This window comes from Lolium rigidum, chromosome 5, assembly GCF_022539505.1.
Source record: "Lolium rigidum isolate FL_2022 chromosome 5, APGP_CSIRO_Lrig_0.1, whole genome shotgun sequence".
Classification (NCBI taxonomy): domain Eukaryota; kingdom Viridiplantae; phylum Streptophyta; class Magnoliopsida; order Poales; family Poaceae; genus Lolium; species Lolium rigidum.
In genome coordinates this window covers 126,678,979-126,696,213 of record NC_061512.1, presented here as the reverse complement: position 1 = coordinate 126,696,213, position 17,235 = coordinate 126,678,979, and the positions used below count along the sequence as shown (strand labels likewise).

The window sequence follows — 17,235 nt, the reverse complement described above, 5'->3', positions numbered from 1 at the left end:
GAATTGTTCGTTGAAATGTAGGTGATGAATTTAGGAAGCTCTCTTATAATATAACTTCTAACAAGGAGTGGTTTGCTACGTACAAGGCTGGTGATTTTGGAGCTGTCTATCAAATTGATGGTTCACATCGGCGCATGATGATCTTGAGATCAGGACTCAAGATGGTTATGAATCGGAGCTCCAAGAAGTTAGATATGTGGCGAAGGCTATATAGTTTCGCGTGAGCTATGGCGTACGGATGCAGCACCCAGAGTATCAACGCAATTTGAAAAGAGATATAAATAATAGAATGTAAAAAAGGCGTGGTCGGCAGGATTCGAACCTGCGCGGGCAAAGCCCACATGATTTCTAGTCATGCCCGATAACCACTCCGGCACGACCACTCTGTGATTATTCTGCTTAAGTTGATTTAACATCGTTTGGCTCTCCCTCTAAACAACTCTTTGAGCTGCTTTCTCTGATCTTACAGTAGAGAAAGAACTGCAGATTGCGAAAAAAAAAGCACTGTGTTCGGTGTAAGACAAGTACAAACCGATCAATCAGTCAGTTGAACCAAATGTACATTTCAAATTGGAGGCTAATTACTCCCATCATGTCCATCCACTCGCAATTGAATCAATGTTACACTGTCAGAACAATACAGTTCTTCAGTAAGATCAGCTCATGGTTTGGCTCCCGCTTCGAGATCGATGCATGGACGTTTTCTTGGCGGCGCCGGAGTGGCCAACCATGTAGGACCCGAACCCCCACACCGTGATTACCAGAGACAGGATCTTGAATCCGCTCATCGGGTCATGGAACCAGATCACCGCCGCCACGCTCGTCACCGGCACCCTAACCGCGTTCAGCACCCCCGCCAGCACCGTCGAGCCCAGGTACACAACTCCCGTCGCTCCCAGCACTCCCAGCTGAAATGTCGCCGCCGACCACCCCAACACCATCGCGTACCCTGCCTTGCCTCCCCCTCCGGCGCTGAACACCGCCGCCTCCCTCCGCATCGCTCCGAATGCCTCCCCGAAGGCAGCGAGCCCGGCCGACGTGAATGCGAACGCAGATAGAGACACCGCCACCTGCTGCTCTAGAACCACGTGGAACCGGGACGACGAAGCGCCGCCGTCATTACTGCCGGCAGCAGCGAGGTGCGTGACGAATGCGAGCTCCGAGAGCGCGAAGATGAGGCCGTGCAACGCAGAGCCGGCCACGTCCAGCACGAAGCCCAGCGCGTACTGCTTGCCGGTCACGCCCGGGTACCTGTCGGAGCCCGAGTCCAGCGCCACGATCACCACGCCGGCGGTGATGACCACGATGGCGTTCACCGTCGAGAGCCCCATCCGGTTCTTCTCCTTCACGATCAGGCGGCCGAAGACCGCCGAGAAGGCGAGCGAGGAGGCGGCGACGAGGGAGGCGGTGGAGGCCGGCAGGTACGCGTAGGCCCACGCGTACATGAGGTTGTCGGCCGCACTGAGGAGGCCGAGCAGGGCGTACCAGAGGCACAGCCTTAGCGGCGGCGGCCACGTCGGCGACGCCCCGTCGAGGAGGAGGTAGCAGGGGAGCAGGAGCAGCGCCGGGATGGGCCAGCCGGCGACGGCGGACCACGAGAGGATCCACTTGCTCTGCCCGCCGCCGTTGTAGTACAGCCGCGACAGCAGGCTCGACGCCGGGAACGCGGTGAGCATCGCGCCGGCGCTGAGGACGAGGAGCGCCCAGAAAGAGCCGGGCTTGCTGCGGTACGCCGCCGTGGAGGCAGACATGATCTTCGAGGCTTTCTGGCGCAGCGAGACGTTGGGCTCCTCCCAGTCCTCTTCCATCGCTGCAACTTCTGACGAGCAACCAAGTGGAGCAGGAGAACAAAATTCAGATATGCTGTAACTCCAAATTCAGAAATTCAGACATGCAGCCTATAACAACAACAAAATAACATGGCTGTATCGCTGCAACTGAACTCTGAATTTGCAACAAGATTACCGGTTTCAAAATAAAAAATGCAACAAGATTCAGTGAAGTATAAGCAGTATACTGAGGACAGCAAAGTTAGTAGCACAATGCTTGATTTGAAGACAGAACAAGGTTCAGTGGACAGACGGAACCAAGAGCTGTGCGGCTGAAATTCATTAGGTCGTGCTCAAGTTCTTGGAAAATAATATAGTACTCCATCATGACAATTTATTCCTTAGTATAAATTCTAGGAGTATTTTATTTACTAGTAAAAGCAAAAGCTTTCTGCTTCTCAGTGTACATACTCCTCTGCAGATAACCTAGTAGTCTGATGAGTCAGTATATCTCGCCAATCTGACACCAAATCGGTCAGCATCCATGCCCACGGCAACTCTAGACAGAATTCCATGGTGATTTGTCTTTCGAGGGAGACGATGATTAGCGGTGAGGAGAAACAGATAATCTAGCCCTAGAATTGGACGTAGCAGAGAACCATGGAACTGAATTCGGCTCTGGGAGGAAGAAATTAGACCGAAGAGGGGGAAAGAATTGTACCGGACCTGGGGCTGGAACTGTGAGCGGGATTCGGATGGCGTGGTGCCGGAGCCCATTGCCGCCGCCGTCGCCGCCGTGCTTCTCCATGTCCTCTGCCGGCCGCCGGGCCGTGCGATGTGGTGTGGAGCCTGGAGTCGGAAGACGCCAAGACGGCGACGACTCCCAGCTGAAAACAGCCGGCCTCACAACCTTCCTTTTGTTTTCTGTGTTGGAGTCTTGCAGCAGAGATTGATTGGTATGGGTCGCGTCCGATCGTGCCCGGTGTGGATTCTTGCTTCCTCGAACTCTGTTTCGGGAGCAAAAAGGGCGAACGTTTTCTACGTGTTTCAGCGGTGTACACACACCAACCCAGGACTACTTACGTGTCCCTCGTGGCCACTTCTTCAGAAAACTCCCCGCATGTTCCTTGCGTACTTGTTGAAAATAAATAAAATAGGGCTCAATCGAAGCTATTTTCGATAAATGGAAAATATATCAACACCAAGATGATATCAATTACATCCAAATCAGAGTCTAAATCAAGTCTAGACATTAAGGATACACACAACCGAAAGAACTAAATAGGAAGAAGAAAAAATGACCCCACCGAAGCAATCAGAGATTCATAGCAGCAAGAGCACCACTAGTGGTGACGACAACCTATAATCTGAAAAAGGTTCCAAAGCGATGACCACCGTCGTCGTCCGGTGCAACCATCATGGTTAGATCCTGAGCTTTCACTCTAGAGTAGGTCCAATCTCCAAACGATACCTTCAACAAGGAAACAACTAGGAAGCCACAATTGATCAATCGAAGCTATAGCAACAAGTAGCTGGTATCATGTCTCCCGGCATGTTGAGTGTGACTAGTTCCTTTGGATACAAGTCCGGAGGGTGTATCCACATAGCAGCATTTCCCCAGCCAGCTATGAAGTATCCTGTCCTCTCTAGGCCATCGCCGATACTTTGATCTTCTCTACAATACATAAGGCGGTTGTTGTCACATCTCCATGAGTACACTTCGTCGCCAGGCAAGATGGTTTCTCCGGAGCGAGTAGCTTTAGAGTAGTATATGTGGTTTCTCTCGAAACCGTGGCGCTCAGCCCCCACTGGCACGGGAACAACCTTAGACCTCGTCGGCCCCAAGAACAAGGCATAGTTACCAAAACTCGTCACTTCCATCCACTTGTGTGGGAGAGCATCGCCGGCATCATCGGTGTCAACAAGCTCGAAAATCTTGAAGAAGGGCTCATGCTTGGACAACCACCGGTCCCTTGTCGCCATGGATAGTTTACCATTTAGCTCGAGGATATAGCACTCGTACTCGTTCGGATCGTCCTCCGTGGTGGGACGGTGGGGACTTTCGATGGCCAGCTGGTGAGTTGATTCGAACATGGGCGAGCCGTCTTCCTCCATGCCGATCTTAAACTTGATCAACTCCTCGTCGGGGTATGTAAGCCCGTAGAGATCACCGTTGCAGAAGGCGATGTGTGTGAACATCTTGTTCTTCCAGTCATGTAAGGTCCACCCTTGGCGACAACCAACCTTGCACATGGCAATGGTGCGCGACCCGTTGGTAATGGTGGCGAGGATGCATCCGCTAATAGAGGTGGGGCGGTCCGAGAAAACGACATGAGAGATGGGACTCTCCAATCGACCGCCGCATGCCCCCACCTCGGCACCGGAGCAAAGATTCATGACCGTGAGCTCGTGTCTTTTAAAGTCGAACGCGGCGACCCAGCCGTCGTCGTGCGAGCCGACGAGACACTTGTTGACCGCCTTGTCCGTGATGGGGATGACATAGCGATAGGCCGGGCCGCCGATACACCGGCGCATTGTCCTGCTGGACCGGCTCTGCGGGGACAGGAGCAGCAGCGGGACGACGGGCGGCGCCGTCCGCAGCAGGGCAGCGTGCCACTGCCTGCAGACGGATGCGACGCTGGCGCGGTCGCGCAGCGTGTCGAGCCTGAGGCGGATGTTGCCGAGGAGATCGTCGGGGATGTCGGACCACTGCGCCGCCGACGATCTGGTGCTGCCGCTGTCTTCTCCGTTGCCGGCGGTCGTCCGCGTCGGCGACATCTCGCTAGATCCGTTTTAGCTGCCCAAAATCAAATGATCCGTACGTGTGTCTCGATCGATCACGAGCGGTACGTAAGGCGCCCTCGGCTTGCACATTATATTGCTGCGCCCGTTTCGTGGTCGATCCGTATCGACGATCGATGTCCTTTGTTACGGCGAGTCGCACACGAAGTCGGAGGCGCGCCGGCATACGCGGGCAGGAACAGCATCCTACTCCGTTGCGCTGACTCAGTCGATCGTGTGAGTCGGACACGAACTCAAACGCGCGCTGCCGCTGCCGGGCTGGACGCCGATGCCGCCCACATGTTCCTCGAAATAGGTTTTCGCCCCGCTATATTAATATAGCAAACGACCCGATACAACGAACGCGTTGGGGCCGCAGCACAACACCAAGCCCAAAAGGAAACACAAGAGAAAAGAAAGAGAAAACAAAGCCGACACCGGCAGTTTGACAAGAACAAGAATGACTCGCAACCGCTGCGCCCTCCAGAGAATGCTACCACACTCCTAGCACGCCGAAGCGCCGCGTATCAAGCAACACCTTCAACAAGGAAAGTGACGACGACGCCACTGCTGCCCGGACTGGTCCTAGGGTTTCCCCCGATACGCGGAAGGGAGTGGGGAGGAGGGACTACCGACACCCTTCAGGAAGGCAAGGTGACACCCGCAGGCGTCACCGCGTCAGTGTCGGGCCTGCCGACAAGATTTCTCCCATCCCCCAACCCACAAACCCGGACGATTCGACGTGCTCCACCAGACTTGCCGCCCACCAGCACACGCCACCGCGATCTTGAGGCCATCCTCGCTGTCTCGTTGTGGTCGCCGGAGAAGGGCCTAGACGTAGAGATGAGAGACAGCCGGGTCGGGGGTAGCAACACCTCAGCCGAGCGGGAGGGAACTACCTCCACCGCCTTCGCGGTAGCCGACCGGACATGGCAGCGAGGTCAAACCCGCCCGGCCGGGCCCAAACAGGCCCGCAAAGACCTCGCTACCACGTTGCAGCAGGCCGGCCGGAGTACCGCCGCCACCGAGCCACCGCCGTCGCAGCAACTCCACCTCCAGGGAGCAACACCGGGGCACCATGCGCAGATCACCCGCCCAGCCCCTCTGGGCCCCGAACTGGGCCCAGATCTGGGCCGAGCAGGCCCTGCCATGGCCGCCGCCCGCGCAGTGATGCGCGTAGATGTACACGTCCGTTGGGAACCCCAAGAGGAAGGTATGATGCGCACAACGGCAAGTTTTCTCTCAGAAAGAAACCAAGGTTTATCGAACCAGGAGGAGCCAAGAAGCACGTTGAAGGTTGATGGTGGCGAAATGTAGTGCGGCGCAACACCAGGGATTCCGGCGCCAACGTGGAACCTGCACAACACAAACCAAGTACTTTGTCCCAACGAAACAAGTGATGTTGTCAATCTCACCGGCTTGCTGTAACAAAGGATTAACCGTATTGTGTGGAAGATGATTGTTTGCAAGAAAACGAGTAGAAAACAAGTATTGCAGTAGATTGTATTTCGAGTAAAGAGAATTGGACCGGGGTCCACAGTTCACTAGAGGTGTCTCTCCCATAAGATAAAAGCATGTTGGGTGAACAAATTACGGTCGGGCAATTGACAAATAAAGAGGGCACCGCGATGCACATACATGACATGGTAAATATAGTGAGATTTAATTGGGCATTACGACAAAGTACATAGACCGCCATCCAACCGCATCTATGCCTAAAAAGTCCACCTTCAGGTTATCATCCGAACCCCTCCGGTATTAAGTTGCAAACAACGAGACAATTGCATTAAGTATGGTGCGTAATGTAATCAATAACTACATCCTCGGACATAGCATCAATGTTTTATCCCTAGTGGCAACAGCACAACACAACCTTAGAACTTTCTCGTCCACTGTCCCGGTATCAATGCGAGGCATGAACCCACTATCTAGCATAAATACTCCCTCTTGGAGTTAAGAGTAAAAACTTGGTCGAGCCTCTACTAATAACGGAGAGCATGCAAGATCTTAAACAACACATAAACATCAGATTGATAATTACCATAGCATAGTATTCTCTATCCATCGGATCCCGACAAACACAACATATAGTATTACGGATAGATGATCTTGATCATGTTAGGCAGCTCACAAGATCCAACAATGAAGCACATAAGGAGAAGACAACCATCTAGCTACTGCTATGGACCCATAGTCCAGGGGTGAACTACTCACTCATCACTCCGGAGGCGACCATGGCGGCGTAGAGTCCTCCGGGAGATGAATCCCCTCTCCGGCGAGGGTGCCGGAGGCGATCTCCTGAATCCCCCGAGATGGGATTCGCGGCGGCTGCGTCTCTGGAAGGTTTTCCGTATCGTGGCTCTCGGTACTGGGGGTTTCGTCACGGAGGCTTTAAGTAGGCGGAAGTGTAGGTCAAGAGGCGGCACGAGGGGCCCAGATGACAGGTCGGCGCGGCCAGGGCCTGGGCCGCGCCGCCCTGTCGTCTGGCCGCCTCGTGGCCCCACTTCGTTGACTCTTCGGTCTTCTGGAAGCTTCGTGCAAAAATAGGACCCTGGGCGAAGATTTCGTCCGATTCGAGAATATTTCCTTACTAGGATTTCTGAAACAAAAAACAGCGAGAAAACGACAAGCGGCTCTTCGGCATCTTGTTAATAGGTTAGTTCCAGAAAATGCATAAATATGACATAAAGTGTGCATAAAACATGTAGATAACATCAATAATGTGGCATGGAACATAAGAAATTATCGATACGTTGGAGACGTATCAGCATCCCCAAGCTTAGTTCTGCTCGTCCCGAGCAGGTAAAACGATAACAAAGATAATTTACGAAGTGACATGCCATCATAATCTTGATCATACTATTTGTAAAGCATATGTAATGAATGCAGCGATCAAAATAATGGTAATGACATGAGTAAACAAGTGAATCATAAAGCAAAGACTTTTCATGAATAGTACTTCAAGACAAGCATCAATAAGTCTTGCATAAGAGTTAACTCATAAAGCAATAAATCAAAGTAGAGGTATTGAAGCAACACAAAGGAAGATTAAGTTTCAGCGGTTGCTTTCAACTTGTAACATGTATATCTCATGGATATTGTCAACATAGAGTAATATAACAAGTGCAATATGCAAGTATGTAGGAATCAATGCACGGTTCACACAAGTGTTTGCTTCTTGAGGTGGAGAGAGATAGGTAAACTGACTCAACATAAAAGTAAAAGAAAGGTCCTTCAAAGAGGAAAGCATCGATTGCTATATTTGTGCTAGAGCTTTGGTTTTAAAAACATCAAGAGAGCATAAAAATGAAGTTTTGAGAGGTGTTTGTTGTTGTCAACGAATGGTAATGGGTACTCTAACTACCTTATCAACCGGACTTTCAAGAGCGGCTCCCATGAAGGACGTTATTTCTACCACCGTGGTAGATCATCCCTCTTCTCTTTTGTTTACACATGTATTTTAGTGGGGTGGCACTCCTTCCAACCTTTCTTTCACAAACCATGGCTAACCGATTCCATCGGTGCACCGCTAACAATCTCATACCATGAAGGAGTGCCTTTTTATTTTATTTTTTTTATTATGATGACACTCCTCCCCACCTTTGCTTTCTCAAGCCATGGCTAACCGATTCCATCGGGTGCCGACCAACTTTTCACATACCATGGAGGAGTGTCTATTTGCAAAATTAAGTTGCTTACTGATGAATCAGAGCAACACATGTGAAGAGAATTATTAATGAAGTTAATTAATTGGGGCTGGGAACCCCTTTGCCAGCTCTTTATGCAAAGTTATTGGATAAGCGGATGAAGCCACTAGTCCATTGTGAAAGTCTGTCCGAAGTAAATGACAAGATCGAAAGATAAAACACCACATACTTCCTCATGAGCTATAAAACATTGACACAAATAAGAGATGATAAATTTTGAATTGTTTAAAGGTAGCACTCAAGCAATTTACTTTGGAATGGCGGAAAATACCATGTAGTGGGTAGGTATGGTGGACACAAATGGCATAGTGGTTGGCTCAAGTATTTGGATGCATGAGAAGTATTCCCTCTCGATACAAAGTTTAGGCTAGCAAGGTTATTTGAAACAAACACAAGGATGAACGGTACAGCAAAACTCACATAAAAGACATATTGTAAACATTATAAGACTCTACACCGTCTTCCTTGTTGTTCAAAACTCAATACTAGATATTATCTAGACTCTAGAGAAACCAAATATGCAAACCAATTTAGCAAGCTCTAAGTATTTCTTCATTAATGGGTGCAAAGTATATGATGCAAGAGCTTAAACATGAGCACAACAATTGCCAAGTATCACATTATCCAAGACATTATAGCAATTACTACATGTAGCATTTTCCAATTCCAACAATATAACAATTTAACGAAGAAGAAACTTCGCCATGAACATTATGAGTAAAGCCTAAGGACATATTTGTCCATATGCAACAGCGGAGCGTGTCTCTCTCCCACAAAGTGAATGCTAGGATCCATCTTTATTCAAACAAAACAAAAAACAAAAACAAACCGACGCTCCAAGCAAAGTGCATAAGATGTGACGGAATAAAAATGTAGTTTCAGGGGAGGAAGCTGATGATGTTGTCGATGAAGAAGGGGATGCCTTGGGCATCCACAAGCTTAGACGCTTGAGTCTTCTTAGAATATGCAGGGGTGAACCACCGGGGCATCCCCAAGCTTAGAGCTTTCACTCCTCTTGATCATAGTATATCATACTCCTCTCTTGATCCTTGAAAACTTCCTTCACACCAAACTTCAAGCAAACTCATTAGAGAGTTAGTGCATAAATAAAAATGTACATGTTCAGAGGTGACACAACCATTCTTTACACTTCTGGACATTGCATAAAGCTACTGGACATTAATGGATCAAAAATATTCATCCAACATAGCAAAAGAGGCAATGCGAAATAAAAGGCAGAATCTGTCAAAACAGAACGGTTCGTAAAGACGAATTTTAAAATGGCACCAGAATTGCTCAAATGGAAAAACTCAAAACTAATGAAAGTTGCGTACATATCTGAGGATCACTCACGTAAATTGGCATAATTTTCTGAGTTTCCTACAGAGAATTAGACCCAGATTCGTGACAGCAAAGAAATCTGTCTCTGCGCAGTAATCCAAATCTAGTATGAACCTTACTATAGAGACTTTACTTGGCACAAAAACATGATAAGGAGAGGTTGCTACAGTAGTAAACAACTTCCAAAACTCAAATATAAAACAAAGTGCTGTAGTAAAAACAATGGGTTGTCTCCCATAAGCGCTTTTCTTTAACGCCTTTCAGCTAGGCGCAGAAAGTGTAATCAAGTATTATCAAAAGATGAAGCATCAACATCATTAACAGGGGTGTTGGGAGTTTTATCAATTTTAGGCCTATAATAATTCTTTGGTTTAGGCACCTTAGAGACATACATGAATTTTTGCTCCTTACCCACATAAGCTTTCTCATTAAATTTAAGAGAAGAAAAAGTTGAACCCAATTTTCCCATAGCTTCTTCAAGTCTACCAATTCTATGGGTTTGATTATCATGGATAGCACAAGTTTCTAGAGTAGCAATTCTTTCATTAATTCCTTCTAGGGTTTTGTCAAGTTTATCAGTATTATCAAGTAATATTTCCAATTTAGTTTCAACACTACAATTTTTCACTATGGTTTCCAATTTTTTCATAACATCCTCAAGGGAGGTTTCAATTTTAGTTTCATTAACAGGAGGTGTTCCAAATAAACTCTCAATAATGCAACTAGCGTCTAAAGCGGGAGCGCCTAGGAAGTTACCTCCTGCGAGACAATCAAGAACATATCTATTCCAGCTAGAGATACCAACATAAAAATTCCTGAGTAGGATAGTGGTGGAGTGTTTCTTAATGCACCTATTATGGGCATCACTAATTCTATACCAAGCATCTTTTAAACATTCTCCCCCTTGTTGCTTAAATGAACGAACTTCAACTTCAGGATTACTCATTTTAGCAGTACTAAATAAAACAAACTAGATAAAGTAAATGCAAGTAACTAATTTTTTTGTGTTTTCGATATAGAGAGCAAGACAATAAATAAAGTAAAACTAGCAACTAATTTTTTTGTGTTTTGTTTAGGTGCAGCAAACAAAGTAGTAAATAAAATAAAGCAAGACAAAAACAAAGTAAAGAGATTGAGAAGTGGAGACTCCCCTTGCAGGCGTGTCTTGATCACCCCGGCAACGGCGCCGGAAAAAGTGCTTGATGCGCGTAGATGTACACGTCCGTTGGGAACCCCAAGAGGAAGGTATGATGCGCACAGCGGCAAGTTTTCCCTCAGAAAGAAACCAAGGTTTATCGAACCAGGAGGAGCCAAGAAGCACGTTGAAGGTAGATGGTGGCGAAATGTAGTGCGGCGCAACACCAGGGATTCCGGCGCCAACGTGGAACCTGCACAACACAAACCAAGTACTTTGTCCCAACGAAACAGTGAGGTTGTCAATCTCACCGGCTTGCATGTAACAAAGGATTAACCGTATTGTGTGGAAGATGATTGTTTGCAAGAAAACGAGTAGAAAACAAGTATTGCGGTAGATTGTATTTCGAGTAAAGAGAATTGGACCGGGGTCCACAGTTCACTAGAGGTGTCTCTCCCATAAGATAAAAGCATGTTGGGTGAACAAATTACGGTCGGGCAATTGACAAATAAAGAGGGCACCGCGATGCACATACATGACATGGTAAATATAGTGAGATTTAATTGGGCATTACGACAAAGTACATAGACCGCCATCCAACTGCATCTATGCCTAAAAAGTCCACCTTCAGAGTTATCATCCGAACCCCCTCCGGTATTAAGTTGCAAACAACGGACAATTGCATTAAGTATGGTGCGTAATGTAATCAATAACTACATCCTCGGACATAGCATCAATGTTTTATCCCTAGTGGCAACAGCACAACACAACCTTAGAACTTTCTGTCACTGTCCCAGGTATCAATGCAGGCATGAACCCACTATCTAGCATAAATACTCCCTCTTGGAGTTAAGAGTAAAAACTTGGCCAGAGCCTCTACTAATAACGGAGAGCATGCAAGATCTTAAACAACACATAAACATCAGATTGATAATTACCATAGCATAGTATTCTCTATCCATCGGATCCCGAACAAACACAACATATAGTATTACAGATAGATGATCTTGATCATGTTAGGCAGCTCACAAGATCCAACAATGAAGCACATAAGGAGAAGACAACCATCTAGCTACTGCTATGGACCCATAGTCCAGGGGTGAACTACTCACTCATCACTCCGGAGGCGACCATGGCGGCGTATAGTCCTCCGGGAGATGAATCCCTCTCCGGCAGGGTGCCGGAGGCGATCTCCTGAATCCCCCGAGATGGGATTCGCGGTGGCTGCGTCTCTGGAAGGTTTTCCGTATCGTGGCTCTCGGTACTGGGGGTTTCGTCACGGAGGCTTTAAGTAGGCGGAAGGGTAGGTAAAGAGGCGGCACGAGGGGCCCAGATGACAGGTCGGCGCGGCTAGGGCCTGGGCCTAGGCCGCGCCGCCCTGTCGTCTGGCCGCCTCGTGGCCCCACTTCGTTGACTCTTCGGTCTTCTGGAAGCTTCGTGCAAAAATAGGACCCTGGGCGAAGATTTCGTCCGATTCCGAGAATATTTCCTTACTAGGATTTCTGAAACCAAAAACAGCAGAAAACAACAACTGGCTCTTCGGCATCTTGTTAATAGGTTAGTTCCAGAAAATGCATAAATATGACATAAAGTGTGCATAAAACATGTAGATAACATCAATAATGTGGCATGGAACATAAGAAATTATCGATACGTTGGAGACGTATCACGCAGCTCCGCCACCAACGGCCGCGCCGCCGCTCCTCCAACCACCTGACGCACGGGTTCCACCCCGCCGCGCCGGACCGCCGCCGCCGAAGCGCACCGCCGCCCACCAGGACCCCCACGCCCCCGGCGCCGCGACGGGTAGAGTCGACCCCGCCGCCGCCGGCACCGCCCAGGCAAGGCCCGGCGGCTCCCGCCGACGGCGGCGGCAAGGGGGAGCGCAAGAGAAGAAGGGGCGCCGGCCGGGGAAGGGCGCGGCCCGGCCGCCGCGGGGGGGCGGCGCGGGTCGCGGAAGAGGAGAGGGGGTGAGGGTTACTTTGTCCACGGCATTCGCTATTCGTTTTCACGGTATGCATGCCTGGCATTCCCTGAATGCCGCTTCAGAGTGTAGACTCGAGAGGAAGAAGCAGCTAGCGCTAGTGCCAATGCATCGCATTCGTCAGAAGCTCATGTTATCTATCTGCACCCTTCAGCTCCACCGGCTGATATAAATGTCGTGCTTCCATAGACCCCCATATATCAAAAAAGTGTAAATCATCGAAGAGGTATCTTCTTGAGTGAAATACAAAAAGGGTTGATATTAAACAATACCTGTTCGAGATTAGAGGCAGGATGGCTGAGATTAAATGACACAATGATACCTCTCCGAGGGATTACACTGTTTTAAGATTTGGGGGTCTATGAAAACACAAGCCGATATAAAATAGGACGAACAAAAAAAAAATAGGACACCTGTTTTTGTGTGGTCATTTTTTAGGCATCAATACTTTTTCTGCAACTTTTTTTGGGCACCAAAATAGGCCATCTGTGCAATTCCAGGTGATGTAAAATATGGCAGCACACCTAGTGACCTATCTTCCACAATTGGAAACATATATGTGAAAATATGATGAAACTTATATCTTTGCAACAAATGGCACACATATTACATAAGAAATTATATCTTAATATATACTTCATCATTAAGTCTATATTCTAGAAAAAATGAGAGAAACTAGTGTTGCATTTGTTAGTACTACTTAGATATGTAAAAAACCAAACCAAATTACATTAAAAATAACAGCGTCCAATAAAGAGAGCAAAATCATTTTGTTTTCAGTGTTGTCGTTGACTAACTAAAACCTAGATAGCTTCAGAATAAATTTTGAAGCTAGAATGTAGACTATTTCAAAAACAAAGAGAGTACATCACACATGTACGTGTCAAGTTCAAGCATAGCATAGTTAACATAAACATAAAGTTCGACAAACACACGTAGACAAACAAAGTTGAACATACACGCGTAAACGGTAGCAAAGACTGCAATCGAGTACATGCTACACGTACGTGACACGGTCCTGCCTGATTTTTAATTGCACTACACATGATGGCCACTAAACCCACTCTATGCACGTTTTGCACGTCGGCTGTAATCTCTATATAAGTTGAGTGATACGATCGGTAGCAGCACGGTGTATTCCAGGGATATTCATTTTGGCTCATAGGAGCATTTGCTCCCATTATGTGAATCAACATTTCGAAGTGTCAAAAAATTCTAAAATAAAATTTTACATGTACATCTACACATTTTATGTTCGTACACAAGTTTTCAAAAAAAACTAAATTTTTGTGTGGCTCCTGTAAAAAAGACAAATTTTGATGCTATAACATGACTACGTACAGGACATTTTTTTGTTTTTTTTGTACACGCTACATAAAATGTTGTTTCTCCACGAAAACTTATGCACTAACATAGAATGTCATGATGTACACCAAAAAAATTATGTCAGAATTTTTTGCCATTTTTAAAATTATCTTTTAATTATTTTGTATAATAGGAGCATTTGCTCCTATGAGCCAAAACGCCTCCTCCGTGTATTCCATCCCTCTCTTCTTACTCAGATGGTATCATACGCTTTCCCCTCTTGAGCATGTAACTCTCCTTTGGCTTCCAAACTTTGCACCGCTGCCATGGCCGCACCACCTCCACCACCACCGTACCTCCTCCCACTAGCCATGGTCCCTCGACACCTCTGAAAATACCACCTATTTCTAGCGCCTTTTTTACCCAATGTTTACTCGACAAAGCCATCTTCGGTTCCCGGTCTACGCCCCAGGGCAACGATGGTTTGGCGGGGACGCTCAAAGCCAAGGCGTGCTTCATACGAAAATGATGGGAAACTAATTGGGAAAGCGCAGGTGGCCTTCCCGACGCATCGCCCGCTACACTCCAAAGGAAGGTGTTAGGGGGATAACCCCCGGTATGCCAAAGGCATGCCAAACCGGATGGTTTAGACCGTCAAAATACCGGTTTAATGTTCTTACCGGAAGCATGGTAGGAACCTAAGATAAGTAAGGCAAAGCCGGTATCCCCGAAGGGGTATGCCGGAGCCGGTAAAGAAGATACCGGAAGGGAGGGCCTGTCGGCAGGACTGGTCAAAGATTCTCTTCAGAGCAAGAAGACAAGGATGAGCTAAGCAAAGTGGCTTTATACGAAGGCATGACGACAAAGAGAAGGATGACGCCCAAAGCAACCGGAAGACATCAGCTCTCCTGATTAAAGAGGACTCCGGCGTCATCTATGATTAAAGTAGCTTTGTAAAGTAACTTTGTAAAGTAGTTCTGTCCAGTCAAAGATGCCATTAGGGTTTCTTGCCCTGTAAGCCACCCTCTCCCCTATATAAGGAGAGGGGGCAGCCCTCTATACGGGCGCGATGCAACCTAGTGATTCACAGAAGAGAGAAAACCTCTAAGCTAGTTAAGATCAATGAAAATGGTGATCTAGAGCGAGTTCATCCTTGTGTCTTTCTTCTTCTACCTCTGGCCTTGGCCAAGTTCTTGAGGAAAGCATCCGGAAGTTCGTCCATCTAGTCACAAACCCTCCCCCGAATTCTCTAGCGTCCATTTGGCCCCAAGATAAGCCATCCTATGGCATCTGTCTGTTCACCACGACGACAGTTGGCGCCCACCGTGGGGCATGAAGTGGCGCTTGCAGGTGTTCATATTCGGGCGGGCATCCTCGAGTTCGCCGGCGAGCGCACGGTGTCCGCGCTCGTTCAGCGCATCTACAACATGGACTTCATCAACGACAACGCGGGCTGCTTCGCCAACGGCGGCAAGTTCCCGCACAACGGCCGCACCATCGAGTTCGGCAGCCTCCGCATCTACTTCGGCACCGTCCCTGTGCGCCAGTGCCTCTCGCCGGTACTGGTGGCGCCGGACCCGCCAAGGTGGCTATGTGCTGGCCGCGCCACCGGCAGCGTGGAGGTCATGATGGCTGGTGCGGTCAACACCGGCAAAGGAGCTGTGGAGGAAGGAACTGAACGTGCGACATCGACCCGCCCGGCAAAACCGCCGCTGGAGCGCGACGCAGGCGCCGCGGGAGCATCTTCAGCACCACCGGCAACACCTCTTCAGGCGGCGATGCACACGCTGGCCACGCCCATCGCGCAGAACATCGATCCGGCAAAGGCTCAAGAGGAGCTGGAAGCCACGCGCAAGGCCCTGCTTACCGGCGGTGCCGACATCATCCGGGCGCAGCGCGAGCTGAACCTAACCCTACGTGAGTACAACGCAGCCCATGGCTTTGCTTCAGTTAGTGCTCATGCCGCTAGGATGCCGGAAAACCGGCTTAAGGCTCGCAATCTAGATCAGGATTTGCGCAAAGAAGTTCTTGCCGGCAAAAGTGCATTTGTGTCAGTGAGCATAGTAGAAAAGCCTAAGTACAGTAGCCCGGATAAAACTATAAAAGCCGCTAAAGCTGCAGTAGAACTGTGCGAGTCGCTTTCCGGAGATGAGTTAGCAAAACAGCAAGAGCGTGTAAAAGAGCTGCTAAAAACTATCGAGCAGCAAAATGCTGAGCAGCTGGCTAAGTTAAACGAGGCAGTGGCCTCAAAATCCGCGCGTTCAACAAAAAATGCCGGAAGCAAGTCCCATGGGGAGGCTTCGTCCCCACATCCGGACAAAAGAAGGGAAAGAGAAAAGAACGCACGGCAGATGACTGTGTATGATCCAGTTCTTGCCGGAAAACAGAAAGCCGGGCAACAAGATGCCGGTAGAAAAAGCCAAGGGGCAGATCTGGGCTACGCCAAGGGAGGCTATGCCGGAAACAATCATGCCGGTAGATATGAAACCGGGCAAAATTATCGAGCTGCAAGGGCAGCGTATGTTGATGAGGAAATGCCACCACCAGGATATCGGTAGGCAAGAGCCGCGGAACTGGAGGGGTATGACGAATCGGATTCCGAAATGGAACGAGCAAGAGTCCGCCGGAACCCTCTGGGAGAACGCTTGGGGGAAAGATGTTTGTCAGACCGGGATGCGAGGCACAGGTTAGACAGAGTGCATCTTTCCGCGATAGTCGAGTGTGAGGGTCCTCCTGGCCCAAGGTGCTTTGGCCCGCGAATCATGGGAGAAGAGCCACCGGTACGCAATTTCCAGTTGCCCCGGGATACAAGAACATATGATGGTACGACCAAGCCGGAAGACTGGCTGTCAGATTATGTCACCGCTGTTTACGTGGCTGGCGGCGGAGTAAACCGGCGTTGGGCGGTAAGAATCATACCGTCCTACCTAGTAGGCCCTGCGAGGATTTGGCTTAACAACTTGCCGGCAGGAAGCATTAACGGATGGTTGGACTTTGAGGAAGCCTTTGTGAACAATTTCAGCAGCACTTATAGGAGGCCAAACCGGCCCCAACAGCTTGCTCTATGCCAGCAGCGTGCCGGTGAAACAGATAGGGATTACCTCACCCGCTGGAACTCAATGAGAAATACATGTGAAGGAGTGATTGAAGCACAAGCCATTGCTTGGTTCAGTCAAGGATGCCGGAGGGGATCACCTCTATGGCAAAGGTTGC

General features: G+C 48.7%; 1 protein-coding gene and 1 non-coding gene across 3 annotated transcripts; both read right to left on the bottom strand.

Moving 5' to 3' along the window:
• Nucleotides 1–301: 301 nt before the first annotated feature.
• TRNAS-AGA lies at nucleotides 302–383 on the bottom strand. The gene has a single exon. It is a non-coding gene; the product is annotated as a tRNA-Ser (tRNA).
• A 145-nt stretch (nucleotides 384–528) lies between these two features.
• Nucleotides 529–2,682, bottom strand: LOC124656427 (probable purine permease 5). 2 transcript variants are annotated; one of them, XM_047195176.1, is made up of 2 exons: nucleotides 2,491–2,682; nucleotides 529–1,799 (listed from the first exon to the last, which is right to left on the bottom strand). In XM_047195176.1, the coding sequence occupies exons 1-2, from the start codon at nucleotides 2,575–2,577 to the stop codon at nucleotides 657–659; spliced, it is 1,230 nt and encodes a 409-aa protein (XP_047051132.1). In that variant the 5' UTR covers nucleotides 2,578–2,682; the 3' UTR covers nucleotides 529–656. The 2 variants fall into 2 exon arrangements, with proteins under 2 accessions (XP_047051132.1, XP_047051131.1); XM_047195175.1 differs by having other exon boundaries at nucleotides 529–1,819; nucleotides 2,496–2,682.
• Between the last annotated feature and the right edge of the window lie 14,553 nt (nucleotides 2,683–17,235).